General features: G+C 39.5%; 1 protein-coding gene across 3 annotated transcripts in view; it reads right to left on the reverse strand.

The window, feature by feature from the left end:
• Positions 1 to 1964: 1964 nt before the first annotated feature.
• The window catches only part of KIAA1328 (KIAA1328 ortholog), a 311457-nt gene continuing 298236 nt past the window's right edge, over positions 1965 to 15185 (reverse strand). For all 3 annotated transcript variants that reach the window (XM_032859574.1, XM_032859572.1, XM_032859575.1), the window contains one exon: positions 1965 to 2791. In XM_032859574.1, the coding sequence (XP_032715465.1) occupies positions 2581 to 2791 (211 nt within the window). In that variant the 3' untranslated portion in view covers positions 1965 to 2580. The remainder of the gene's footprint in view (positions 2792 to 15185) is intronic.

Below are 15185 nucleotides of genomic sequence, written 5' to 3' on the forward strand. Positions count from 1 at the left end.
TCAACGGACCTGCTTTGGCCTGTCCCATTTTGCAAACATTGATGGGTTTTTCTCTCACAGAGTGGTGGGCAGCAGGGTGGGCAGTGTGGCAGCATTATCTGTAGCACCCCTAATATGTGTCTGGTCTTGCTCTGAGGAAGCAGCGGAGGCAACCAATCATTGTTGCGAGCACTTTACCAGGAAGAAAGGCTGCCTCTTCTGTGTCAGACCCTCTCTCTGTAGGATATCCGCAATTAGGTCAAGCTTCTGGGCTCCACAACAGCCTCAAGGCTCTACAACCACCTTTTCATATATATATATATGTATCTCAAAGTCAGACAAATGAAGATGTTAACATACGCCATTCAGTTCATAAGGAAGACATTGGATTAGACACAAATTCACATCCTATTGCCCTGACACACAGGAAATGCCTAAAGGATAGAAAGGCAACTGGTGTGGGGATGGAGCATATGAAAAATATGTTGTTTGACACTCTGCTGAAAATCCATCTTTGCTCTTCCAAACTGCTCATGCAGGGGGAGAAGGAATTAAACTCCAATCTGTGGCACGTGACCACCACCGCCCCTGCCAAAATCCCTTAGTTTATGTCTCATTTAGCATTCTTCTAAAGGCAAACAAGCTTCTTAAAGAGAGCATAATCCTTTTCTTAGTCCTTCTGGCACCCTCTTATTCTAGAGATCTGTAAAGACACTGGCGACAAATGGGGTGTGCGCTTATGGCTGATCCAAGGGAACTGGATGTACTTAAGGTGCTCTTGACACCTGGGGCAAGTAAAAGATAGTTCTAGAAACCTAAATTTGAGAAAATGGCTGAGGGCTCTCAGTTTTTTTCTCCTCAGTTTGCCACACCAAAGGAAACACAATTTTCCAAATGCTTTCTGGATGGGACGAAATTGACTCAGTTCCTGTCATGGGGTGAACTTTAAAAGGATACTTTAATCTGCAGTGTTTTTTCAGCTTTTCAACTGGATGCCTAAAACTAATCAATCCTGACCTCAGATGAAGGACTGATGTTGGTAGATCCCATTCTTCTCCTCAAAGAGCAAAGAGACCCAAGTGGAGGAAGGCGGAGTAGAGGGGGTAGCACCTCAGGCAGAAGAGACATGAGATTTCAATCCATCCACATAAAGAATCTGTTTAACAAGGCTTTTGTAGGCTGAGATAATCTAGTTTTGATAAAGACTTCAGGGAAGCCCTGTAGGCTCAGTAAATGCAGTTCACCCTGGGTGGTCTGAACTTGGGCTACCAATGCTGACTGACAAAGACTCTTGGTCCCACTTCAAGCCTGGGGTTGGGTGAAAGGGAGAGAGAAACAGAACAGATCAAATAAGGTCAACAAGTAGACACATCTGGGGACACACCTTCCTTGCTTCCAGTGACTGGGAAGTCATCAACTCACTGGCTCTACCAGGTTCATCATGCTGCCCAGGGGCATGAGAGCCCACTGGAGCCCACTGTAAGCTGAAGGACCCATCTTAAGAGCTCTGCCAAATAGGAGAAGAGAGAGAATAAGGTTGCAAGTGTACTTTTTCCACAGGCCTTTTCTGGGTCAAATGGAGGAGTGGAAAAGATAGGGAGATTCTGCTTGGGAGTGGAGGAGGAGAATCTGGCAAATAGAGATGTTTCTTTGGAGTCACGGGACAACAGCCTGAGCAGAGCACATCAAAGGCCCGATCAACCTAGGGCATTTGATCCTCATGAGGTAAGAGGGAGGACCAGGGAAGACCTCTCAGCCTGTGGCAGCTGATGCTCCTCTCCCTAGTGGCATCTTCCCCAGAGACAGCCATGGGCAGCTAACAAGTACAGACACTTAGGTCAGTAAAAAGTACTGAGCTATTGCTTTTATTTATCCTGGGAAATGGGGGGATGGCAGGAAAAGCATGTCAGGCCTGTGTCTCCATTTTATTTCCTGTGTCTCCATATTTACTTATTTAATGCTGGTTTCCAAGGATTGGTTGTGCCCTTTGGTTACGGCTGATGATTACTGGAACTGACTCGAAATTGGTTGTTGGGTGTTGCTTGCGATGGTAGGGACACCAACTCCAACTTCGGAATTAAATGACTACACGTATACAGAGGTAGGCAATGAGGGAACAGAGGTAAAGGTGAGGTGGAGAGGTAAAGAGGCTGTCTTTCTGAAACTGCTTATGTTGCAAAGGGGCTACTTTTAAATCAGAGGGATTTTTCTGTGAAAAGGTCTTCCTTGTGCATAAAAGAGAACCAACCTTTTCCCACTAAGTATTGAGAAGGAAACACTCTGGAAATGAGGCTGAATATGTAAAGGCCTTTGCATGTAGAAAGGGTCCTATGTTAATTTTCTAATCTCTGCTTGGCATAGAAAAGATACTGCCCTCCCCCACCCTGCCCTTAATGTGTCACCTACTGAGGGGTCTGAACAAAACCACTCTGGGTTTGTAACATGATTTCTATGTTCAACACATAACAGGATGTTAGTGAGAGAGGCCCCTGTGAAAGGAGAGACACGGTTAGTTTGCGATCAAATAATTTAAAATCCTAGATCAGGATATAAAGAAGCCCACACATTTCAGATGGAAATTTTGTAGCGTGTGTTTCAACGTCAAATGAAAAAGATATCTTCCAGAATTTGATTCTCCTCCAGGTCTTCGGGGGTCCTGCCTGTCCCCATCTTGTTCCAGGTTGATTTTCGAGGACTGAGTCGGCGATTACTGGGAATCCAGGCCCCAGCTTCTCTGGAGGGATGGGGTTGAGGTTTGGGAGCAGATTTTGGACTCAGAGATTGAACCAAATCCAGCAGAGAGGTCTCATACCTGCAACACACACAACCCACACAGAAAATGATCAGACCAGGGGAACAGTAGAATCCAAGAAGCCTACAGAGATGCGCTGCCAGAAGCAAGAATCCAGTCACCGATCACATCACTTGTAAGAGGGTCTACAGGAGGAACTTTAGGAACAGTAAACAGCAGATGGCCCCCACTGTCTGCCTGTAAGCTGTTCTCTTCTGCTGATCACCAACATTCTTTTCTCAGCTATGAAGAGAGACTGTGGAGTAGGCAAAGGAATGGTGGTAATAGTAATGACGGCAGAGTAGCATTTACTGTAGGCTTATTAAGTGTCAGGCACTATTCTTAATGCTTGACATGTATTTAACCTTCCCTCTGAACAACCCTATGAAGTAGACACTTTACTGTCTGATTTCTAGTATGTACATGAGGAAACCAAGGCGCAGGGAAGGAATTCATCCAATATGAAGCCGTTATTTGGCACATCCAGGATTTGGATCCAGGTAGTTTGTTTCCAGTGCTCTCATTCAGGACATTAAAGCTGCCTGGTTCAAATCTCTGCTCTACCATTTGCAGGCTGTGTGATCCTGGGAAAGTTCTTCAACCTCTCAGTTCAGATTCTCATTCGCAAGGGGCTAACAGAACTCCTGTTAGCATTAAATGAATAGGTTGGTATATATTAACACAGTAAATACTCAATAAATGTTAGTTCCATCCTGCTGTCTTACTCCCATTCTCTCTAGAATCTTGGGAAAAGAAACTCCAAAAGAAAATGCTGGTGTCCAGCATTTTCATCAAAAAGGGCAGGCTACCAACAACAAGAGAAAGAAAGAGAAATTAAGGAGTTGATCCGATTTACAATTGCACCCAAAACCATAAGATACCTAGGAATAAACCTAACCAAAGAGGCAAAGAATCTGCATTCAGAAAACTATAAAGTACTCATGAAAGAAATTGAGGAAGACACAAAGAAATGGAAAAACATTCCATGCTCATGGATTGGAAGAACAAATATTGTGAAAATGTCTATGCTACCTAGAGCAATCTACACATTTAATGCAATCCCTATCAAAATACCATCAACTTTTTTCAAAGAAGTGGAACAAATAATCCTAAAATTTATATGCAACCAGAAAAGACCCCGAATAGTCAGAGGAATGTTGAAAAAGAAAACCAAAGTTGGCATCATCACAATACCAGAAGCTCTATTTCAAAGCTAAAATCATCAAGACAGTATGGTACTGGCACCAAAACAGACACATAGATCAATGGAATAGAATAGAGACCCCAGAAATGGACCCTCAACTCTATGGTCAACTAATCTTCAACAAAGCAGGAAAGAATGTCCAATGGAAAAAAGACAGACTCTTCAACAAATGGTGTTGGGAAAATTGGATAGCCACGTGTAGAAGAATGGAAGTGGGCCATTTCCTAATATCACACACACAAATAGACTCAAAATGGATGAAAGACCTAAAAGTGAGACAGGAATCCATCAAAATCCTTGAGGAGAACACTGGCAGCAACCTCTTCAACTTCAGCTCAGCAACTTCTTCCTACAAACATCATCAAAGACATGGGAAGCAAGGGTAAAAATGAACTATTGGGACTTCATCAAGATCAAAAGCTTTTGCACAGCAAAGGAAACAGTCAACAAAATCAAAAGACAATGACAGAATGGGAGAAGATATTTGCAAATGACCTATCAGATAAAGGGCTAGTATCCAAAATCTATTAAGAACTTATCAAACCCAAAGAACAAATAATCCAATCAAGACATGAGGAAAAGATATGAACAGACATTTCTGCAAAGAAGATACCCAAATGGCCAACAGACACATGAAAAAGTACTCAACATCAGTCAGTAACAGGGAAATACAAATCTAAACCACAGTGAGATTATCACCTCACAGCAGTCAGAATGGCTAAAATTAACCAGTCAGGAAACAACAGGTGTTGGTGAGGATGTGGAGAAACGGGAACTCTCCTACACGGTTGGTGGGAATGCAAGCTGGTGTAGCCACTCTGGAAACTATGGAGGTTCCTCAAAAAGTGGAAAATAGAGCTACCCTATGACCCAGCAATCACACTACTGGGTATTTACCCTAAAGATACAAATGTAGTGATCCCAAGGGGCATGTGCACCCAAATGTTTATAGCAGCAATGTTACAAAAGCCAAACTATAGAAAGAGCCTAGATGTCCATCAACAGATGAATGTGTAAAGAAGACGTGGTGTATATATACACAGTGGAATACTATGCTGCCATCAAACCCCCCCAAATCCTGTCATTTGCAAGCACGTGGATGAACTAGAGGGTATTATGAGAAGTGAAATAAGTCAATCAGAGAAAGACAATTACCATATGATTTCTCTGATATGAGGAATTTGAGAGGCAGGGAGTGGGGTTATGGGGGGAAGGGAGGGAAAAATGAAACAAGATGGGACTGGGGAGGGAGACAAACCATAAGAGACTCTTAATCTCAGGAAACTAACTGGGGATTGCTGGAGGGGGTAGGAATAGGGTGGCTGGGTTATGGACACTGGGGAGGCTATATGCAGTGGTGAGTGCTATGAATTGTGTAAGACTGATTATAATACATTATATTATACAAATATAATGTGTATTATATACATTATATTAATGTATAACAATAATTATATGTTACAAATAATACATTGTATGTTAATAAAAATTTTTATAAAAGTAAAAAAAAAAGGGGTAGGCTTAGAGCAGCAGAGAGACAGAGAAACTAATAGTGGTCAATAACACCCTCATCCATAGCCCATTTCCATGTATTCCCACTAGAGAAAGCCAAAGGCATAAATGTATCTGCCTCCGTAATCATTCATACGAAGGGCCAGGTAATTTCTACAGATAGATCATGAAGCCTTGAGCAGTCGCACACGACCCTGGACTTGGCTTAATGATCTGTTGTGGTCTTGAAACTCTTTTGATTTTATCCTTGACCTTGTGTTTTCCAAATGAAGTCTGATGGGACAGGGGAGCAGGTATGTGAATGGAGGAGATAAGTGAGGTACGCATATGCGGGTTCAGGCCTCCAGGCACAGTGGGGACTAGGCAGTGTGTTTGCCAAACAGTTGGCCTGCCTGCCTGCCTGGTGTGCACATTCCTGCCCAAAGCAGCCTGGGGTGCTGCAGGGCTCTGAGGGTGTGGCTGGGGTTGGGACCTGAGCCCATTCTGGTGATGGCGATGGTGATGGTGGCAGCAGGAGAAGCAGCAGTTGTGGTAGCACTTGCTGGCTTGCCTGTCTTTTCCCGGAACCCATTCCTAAGGCAAGATATTAGCTCTCCGGCCTGAACACAGGGAGGAGAATGGTAGCGTTTAGGCAATATACATCAATAAAATATTATAAAATAAAAGCATACACATGGATGTTGCAATAAAGCATATCGAAGAGATATAAGAATTCTTCAAAGAGTTTAGAATCAGGTTTTAAAACCTGCTGCACTGGGGTGCCTGGGTGGCTCACTTGGTTAAGTGTCATACTCTTGATTTCAGCTTGAGTTATGATCTCAGGGTCCTGTGATAGAGCCCCTGAGTCAGGCTCTGCGCTGGGCATGGAGCCTGCTTAGGATTCTCTCTCTCCCTCTGCCCACTGCCCCCTGCCCCTTCCCCCCCGGCCCCCACTCACACATGTGCTCTTGCTCTAAAACAAAGCAAAACAAAACAAATCCAGAATTCTTCCCCCCTCAAAAACCAGCTGCACCACTGCTAAGTAAATACCCAAGGGTTTGGAAATTAAACATAAAAATTGTTGCATCTGATGGATAAAAACGTTATTTTCACATGCAGCTTCAAATGAACCAATTAATGAGGATGACAATTTTAAAATTAGTTTTTCTTTGTCATGGAAGATATGGTTATAGAAAGCACAGGTAGGTATTCTGAGTTACATACAAATCATTAAGTAACTTCTGGTTTCTTATAGAACCTCTACAAGTTATGGGACATACCAGAGAAAAACAACACGGAACAAACTTATATTTAAAATTAGATTTTCTGACATACATAAAACTAATGTGCATAAAGAGTTGTACCTTTTTCGAAAAATTGTTCTGTGTCATCAGCTCAAGAGATACTAGAATTTATATTTTGAAATCATTTATCAGAAATCTATCCTAGTGTTGCCAAGCCTATCAAATATTCCCAACAGCTCCAGTGTCAGTTGTATCAGCAGAAAGATTCTTCTCAAAATTAAAAATTACCAAATATTATGTGTAATCTTTCATTTGCCAAGAGTGACTGATTGGCTTTTAATTGTATCATTTAAAATAAAGTTGCTAAATGTATCAATTTTGATGATCTAATAAATGAATTTAAAGAAAAGTGAGCCAGAAAAATCTTATGATCAGTCATTATCACATTAATAAGGTATTATTATATAAAATTATGACCTCAAAAATAGAAATTTTTATCTATCTGTAGGTTTATGCTATTACTCATGTATCATCATTATTGGTCACGCTATATAAATTTATAGAGGATAAAGTTTTGTATTTTATTATCTTTAATTGCACATTTTCTTCCTACTTCTTTTTTTCATCCTTTTTGAACAAGGGGTTTCACATTTTCATTTTACACTGGTCTCTTAAGTTATATAGCTAGCCTGCCCTCAAGTCCCAGGCAAAATCAGACTAACATCTCAGGCATGGAAATGTCATATTTTCTATGGTACGAAAAACTGTAAATTGAAATTCTTTTGAGCCGAATTTTTTTGGCAGATTTTATTCTCACAGCATTAAGGCACTATTTCAATACAATTATCTCTGCCATTCAAAACAATGGTTTCTGTGTTCAACCAAAACATCTTCATATAAGGTGTAAACCAAGAATTGGGTACTATTTCCAAGAAAGTTTCCTTATCAGAAAGACGGACCTACTTCATGCTCAAGGAATAGGCTTTGTTTGAGTCTTCCTTGGAAACATGTGGCAATCTTGTGGTAATATTCATCTCTTTAAACAGACTGTCAAAACTTTTTTAAAAGTTAGAAACAATGGAGAGGTATATTTTTCTATTACAATTTCGTGCTTAAAACAGCTAAGGAGAGATACTCTGAATGAGGAAATAAACGAGCTGTTTTCTCTGTTAAAAAAAATAGAGCCCAAATAATGGGGATCAGAAAAGTATGTCAGAAATCAATCTTTCAGAGGTCTAAGCTAAAAGCTAAAATAGAGAGTAATGAGAGGGATTTGTGTTTAAAGACTGATTTAGTAGGTACCAACTTATTTGATCATTTGAAAAAAAAATTGTGGGGTTCAAATTCTTTCATAGTACTCTTACATACAATATAGTAGAAAAGATCTTTATAATATGGAAGGAGTGACCCACAAAACCACAGAGAGTTAGATCTGATGTATTAGGATAAGTTAGGTTATGTGGCAGAACAAATGAACGTCAAACTCCAATGGCTTCCTAGAACTCAAATATATGTCACACTTATTTTTTAGGCTCAAAATAGTTCCAGGCAGAGTGGCTCCACTCTCTTCTGGCTATATCATGTGGAACACGTAAGGTTCTCTATTGTTTTGGCAGGGAAGGGAAACTGAAGAATTGTGCATAGGTTTCCAGCCTGGAAGTGACACACTACTTCTTCTATCTGAGCGGCCAGAACTAGTCATGTAGCTCCAGAAGGGGAGAAGAACTGGGTATCGGCAAACATTTAGTAATGCTTAGTCATGGAGGACCGGGTCTTAGACAGAATTTGAAAGAATTCTCTTATTTTACTGATGAGGAACCGAGGTCCAGAGAGCTATAAGTGAACTGGTTAGTGTCAAACAGCAAGTCAGGGGGCAGAGCCAAGTGGTTTTACTCTAGGCACTGTGACTTCCTGGACTTGGGTATCTTCAGTCTTTCCACCAAGATAAATCAGATGTGTAACTAAAGGAAAAGTAAAAGAAGAAAATGGCTGCTGTTTCCAATTGCATTTTATTTTATTTTTTTAAAGAGAGAGTGCGTGCATGCACAAGTGGGTAGGGGGAGGGATGGAGGGAGAGGGAGAGAAAGAATCTTAAGCAGGTCCAGAGCCTGACTTGGGGCTCGATCCCTCGACCCTGAGATCATGATCTGACCAAAATCAAGAGTCGGACACTTAACCCCCTGAGCTACCCAGGTGCCCCTACATTTTATTTTAAAAGTGTAGTGTGACCAGTTGTAACTCAGCATGAATATATCCACATTCTTAATCAACCGGGCTGTCTTTTTGCCAATGATTTCATTTACCCTAAAGTACAAATGCTTATCTGCATGGTTCTGCTGTTATCACAAAAATTCTCTTTCTCTAGAAGCCATCTTCTATCATGGACTACACTGTGGCAGAAGAACCAGAAAGTCTGTGGTAGACAAGGATCTTAGATTTCAGTGTCCCCCTTATGGCTAATTTCATTCAACAAGTGTTTTAACAGTACTTTTGCTATCAGGAAAGACCAAATAATTTAGCAGATTAAAAAGCAAGAAAATAGCCAAGATTGCTTTAAAAACCAGAGCTTGAGAAATCACCCAATTTTATACCAGAATTATATATGCAATAAGGCAAAATAAAAAAATTAATTCCTATGGCATTTTATACTGAATACCAGCAAAGAGCAGTGTTTATCAAATTGTGTTCTGTGAGCAGTGTGTCTTAGTTTGCTGAGGTGGTATGTGTCAGGAGGTTAGTTATAAAGTTGATTAACTTGGCATGACTGATGGGAGTTTGGCATTTAAACAATTTAAAGGCATAGGCAACTTACTCACAATCTATCAAATACCATCCCTATGGTATGTACTCTACTTGAGCCATAGGCATTGGCCTATCTTGCATCTGTACCTCACAGAGCCAGTACTCCCAAGTTGCCTGGGCACACAGGCTGATTTATGAGCTTCTTTACGGAGAGGCGATAAGCAGAGGGCGTATTTGCTTTATTCTGCCAGTCCCATCCAGAAAGCAATCTGGAGCAGGCTGTACTGGCATTAATTCTGTTCTCCTAGAGCTCTTGCTCCAGTTTTGGTTGCCTCTGACCTAGCAAGACACTGAGACAAAACCCAGGGCAGGATGCGGTCTCTGGAGCTTTCCCCTCACATTCCCTTTTATCATCTTTTGGGATTTCAGATCTCTCCTGAATACCCTTCTCTTCTCTTGCCTTTTAAGTGATGGCATGTCCCTGGGTTCAATCCTCAGCTCTCATATCTTAGGCAAGTCCATTCATTCACATGATTTTTAATAATATCAGTATGTTCTAAACATATAGCTCCAATGTGAAGCTTGTTTCCACGTTCCAGACTCATCCCCAACCTGCTGCCTGATCTCTCCACTTGGATGTGTAATAGGCATTCCTAATTATCCTAACCAGAACTCATTCCCCCCACCCCCATGAAATCCTGCTCGTCTCCATCAATCCAGCTATCTCTGGGCCTGAACACATGCTAGATCTTCTCTTAGGGTGCTCTGCTGTCAGACCTTGCTTGCTCCCTCTGTTCGTTAATGGCACCTACTCAAAGAGGCCTTCCCTAAATGCTCTATCTGAAATAGCCATCATGCCACAGCCACTTTATCATATTATGGTGTTTTATTTTCTTTATATCACTCAATACTACCTGAAATACATTATTTATTGCCTATCTCTTTCATTAGTAATAGACTCCATGAGGATGGGGTCATTATTGTGTTAATTGATACTATCTCCAGTGCCAAGAATGGTATCTGACACAAAGCAGGTGTTAAATATTTGTTGAAAAAAACGAACGGTCCAATGGCTTAGATTTTAGTACCTTCCTTCATAAGCAGCTTTTTAAAATTTTTGGACAGCTAGTCTTTTTAAAAAATCACAATACCGGGCATCTGGGTTGCTCAGTTGGTTAAGTGGCTGGCTCTTGGTTTTGGCTCAGGTCGTGATCTCAGGGTCCTGGGATACAGCCCCATGTCAGGGTCTGTACTTGGTGGGGAGTCTGCCTGAGATTCTCTCTCTCCCTCTGCCCCTCTCCCCACTCTTTCCCTAAAATAAGTAAATAAAATAAATCTTCAAATGATGCCTCTACCAAAAAAAAAAAAAAATCACAATATATTTCACACATTCTGAAAAGTACTACCCATCCACATATTCTTGTTCTTATTTTACAAAAAAGGATACTACACATATGGTTTGTATAAACTAACTTTTCATTTTATATACTGGGACTATTTTTTCCTTATCATTTTTTTACAATATCGTTTTTAATGAAAAGCACTTAGGTTAGGTCCAAGGTCCTTTGAGATGAAATCAACTATGTCTCTTAGTCCTTCTCTCAACAGGTCAATGCCTGAAGGAATTCCTTACTACAATCCATCACAGATTAGCAAAATACTGCTATCTCTGTTATATTCTGTACTTCCTCCTTCTTTATTCCCATCCCTTCCCATACCCTCCAACACTTCAGGAGCTTTGCTTCATGTCATACTTGGCTATATTTTGTACCCCTCTTAGAGTTCTTCCTTAATCTCCTATTTTTCCTGAAACCTGGCTCTTTGCTGAGGTCAGTGCTTTCCCTACATTACTCTCAGTAGGCATTGTTTATACTCAACATACCCTATGTGTTTCATGGCCAAAGGTAGTATTGGAATCGTTACTGCTTCTATTATTGCTTTTTGATAACTATTCCCCCAGTACCACATTCAATTTTTATCAGTCTGAGTATCCTGTCATCTGCTCTACCACTCTCAACCTCTCCATCTGTATCATCTATTTACCCACTTGCTTTCAATCACTGAAGATGTTAACACTTGATTCAGTCTTCCCCTTCAATTTAACTTTTGCCATCATCCTTGCTAATGTTAACATCACGTGAATGACACTGGACCAACACCCTGACTTCTTAGTTTCTTGACATCTCAGGTAAAAGACTTTCTCAGCAAGACTTTCTCTTCATATCCTGGAAGGTGTCATCAATTAAAATGGCATCTTTTTTGAATTCAGTAATTCAAATGTTCTACTACTTTCTGATGCCCACATGCTACCTTCAAACTTGCTTTTTCAACTATTTCCACTATCTCTATTGGTCTCACCAGACCATTAATTCAAACAATCATTGTTCTAAGGACTAAGAATAAAGTGGTGAACAAATTTGCTAAAATCTCTGTCCTTGTGGGACCATTAATATCATTAATATCATACTTTCTTCCCTTTATCCCTTATTCATCTTGAATTCGATGGTCTGGCATTCCAATCACTCATTTAACAATGCTCTTAATAATGTGTCCACAGTCTTTCTGTCCTTGCCCCTAAATCTGGCAAAAACACAATACTGCATGAATCTAAACATCTGTCTTTTCTGTGAGTTATAGTTGGGCAACTTAGTGTAAATAAAACAATGTTCAAAGAAATAAGCAAACAAAGAGCAGATCCAATATAAATTCATTGCCACTAACCTTAAGTGGATGCTACATATGTTCTGACAAAGCTACTGTTATTTCTCTAATCAGCTGTTTTGTTCTCCTCATTTCCCCTTCTCACTACTTTCTTAAACAGATGGCCTTGCTTCCCACTTCAGAGAAAAACAGAGGTCATTAAAGAGAAATTGTCTTTACTCTATCAAGTTTACAACTCTTTCAGCACTCATCATTTCCTCCTTTCACACTGAAGGAAGTGATCCTTCTTTCAGACAAGACTAACCACTTCATTTATGTTTCTTAGGGACATTTTTGTATTGACTATCTACTCTAGAATCTTTAATCTTTCCCTGCTTACTGGTTAATCAAGAGCACTAAAGAAGACCTCCCCTTTCATTACCAAACCATTTCTCAATTTATTACAATCTGACTTTCATCTTCTACCACACCACTAAAATTGAAATCACCAAATTCACCAATGACCTCCATGTTGTTAAATCAAATAGATTTTTTGTAGCACTTATTTTACATAATGTCTCTGCAGCATTCAGTGTGGCTGACTGCTTCTTTATAAACTTCAAACTGTCTTATTGAAATAAAAATACACACAGAAATGCACCTATTTAAAGTACGTAGTTCAGTGGTTTCTAGTTTATTAAGAATTAGGCAACTAGGGGCGCTTGGGTGGCTCAGTGGGTTAGAGCCTCTGCCTTTGGCTTAGGTAATGATCTCAGGGTCCTGGGATTGAGCCCGCATGAGGCTCTCTGCTCAGCAGGGAACCTGCTTCCTCCTCTCTCTCTCTGCCTACTTGTGATCTCTGTCAAATAAAATCTTAAAAAAAAAAAAAAAAGAATTAGGCAACTATCTCACAATTTAATTTGAGAACATTTTCATCTCCCCCTGGCCCCTAAAGAAACCTTGTTACCTATTAGCAGTCACTCTCTATTCCCACCCCCTCTCCCAGACCTAAACAACCACTATCTATCTCCATAAATTTGCCTGGATATTTCATATAAAGAAAACCATACAATATCTAGCCTTTTGTGACTGGCCTTTTCATTTAGCAAATGTTTTCAAGGTTCGACCATGTTATACCATGTATCATTACTTCACTCCTCTTTGTTTCCAAATAATACTCCAGTTTGGATAGACCACATTTTGTTTATCTATGCATCACATGACAGAAATTGGGTTGTTTCCGTCCTTGGTTAGTGTGAACAGTACCTCAATAAACAGTTATGTACAAATTTTGGCATGGACATATGTTTTCATTTCTCTTGGGTAGGTAAATAGGAGTGGGGTTACAAACTCTATGTTTAACCTTTTAAGGAATTGCCAGACTGTTTCCCAAGCTGGATGCACCACTCTATACCAGTATGTGGAGGCCTTTTTTCTGAGACTGTTAAGCTTCTTCAGAGAAGAATCTTTCAATACTCTACATGATAACGAGATGTGGTCTACTTCTGGGCCAGGGAAAGAAGCCAACCTTTCCATTTGTAGACTTTGAATTTATCCTATTTTCAGCCCAATCTGATTAATCTCACCTTCCAAAGTATAACATTCCATAAGGTCTCTTCTCTGTTGAATTTTCTAGATAGAGTTAGTCTCCAGTCTTCTGCTTGGGACTAATACTCCATATATGGCACTGTGGCAGTGGCACTGTGTTTTCTCAATTCTCACTTCACATGTGCATTCCATAATATTTTTAGTTCCACTTCACATCACTACTTTCCATTGTTCATGTTGCTTCTAATTCCCAAAACTTCCCAAAGTTCTGTGACATCCATCTTTTTTTGTGTGAATACCTTTCTCAGTGCTTTCTATGTGGTAGCTTCCTCTGTTCTATTTAGTAAGTTACTAATCTTCCATTCATTTACCATTTTCCAAAAATATATATAAATCTCTGGTATATTGATGAATCTTCTGATGTACTTATTCTTGTGAACTTACTCCTTTATAAGCACTCACTTATTGTCATCATATTGGTGTTTTAGGAAATAGATAAATATAAGTTCTCGATTATCTTAGCTAGAGAATGTATTTTCAGAGAGGTTATGCACGTTTCTTTTAGGTTTGCTTGTTTATTTACTTATTCAAAAATTTACTTCTTAAAAAATTCTTCTTTTAGGTTTATTATTAGGAGGGATTCCCTAATTTTTTCATTGCTCATATGAATAAATCCTCCTTCCTCAGTGTATCCTTCAAATAGCTAATGCTGGTACAGAGATTTAGAGTAATTAAGTTTTATACAATATTGAACTCTCTTAATTTCTTTAGATTATTTTTTCAATTGATTCTTACAGATTTTATGGGTGAGCAATTACACTGAATATAAATAATGATAGGGTTTATGTGTTTTCTATTATTTGAATTATTTTTTCTTATATTATTGTATTGGCTAACACTTCCAGGGAAATGCTAAAACTATAGTTTTTTTTTTTAACTATAGTTTTTTTTTAAAGATTTTATTTATTTGAGAGAAAGAGTGAGCGAGACAGAGAGAGAGTCAGCAAGCACACGAATAAGGGCAGAGGGAGAAGAAGAAGCAGACTCCCCTGCTGAGCAGGGCGCCCGATGTGGAGATATGGAGCTCAATTCCAGGACCCCGGGATCATGACCTGAGCCAAAGGCAGACCCTTAACCAACTGAGCCACTGAAGTGGATTTAAAAGGAATTATCTATTGTTTAACTTAAGTATTTGCCATCCAGATCTTCTTTATTATGTTAAGTATTTCCTCTTTTGGCTTAATAAAATCAAGAATGAAAAATTGTTACCAAGTAACTTTTCAGTATATATGGAGATGATAATATGCTTTTTCTTCTTTGATATATTGCTAAGGAATATTCTGTTTTTGGCTTCTGAAATAGGAACCACATTCAAGATCCTAGAATATATTCTCCTTGGTTATGTAGTATTATTCTTTATACATACTATTAAATTAGATTCCTTACAATTATTTAGGGGTTTAAAATGCTATATTTATAGGGAATATTTGTTTATAGTCTTCTTTATGGTTACTTTTTCCCTATATATTATCCTTACCTGGGTGGG

The sequence above is a fragment of the Lontra canadensis genome, unplaced genomic scaffold (assembly GCF_010015895.1).
Source record: "Lontra canadensis isolate GAN:19392208 unplaced genomic scaffold, GSC_riverotter_1.0 scaffold17, whole genome shotgun sequence".
Taxonomy (NCBI): domain Eukaryota; kingdom Metazoa; phylum Chordata; class Mammalia; order Carnivora; family Mustelidae; genus Lontra; species Lontra canadensis.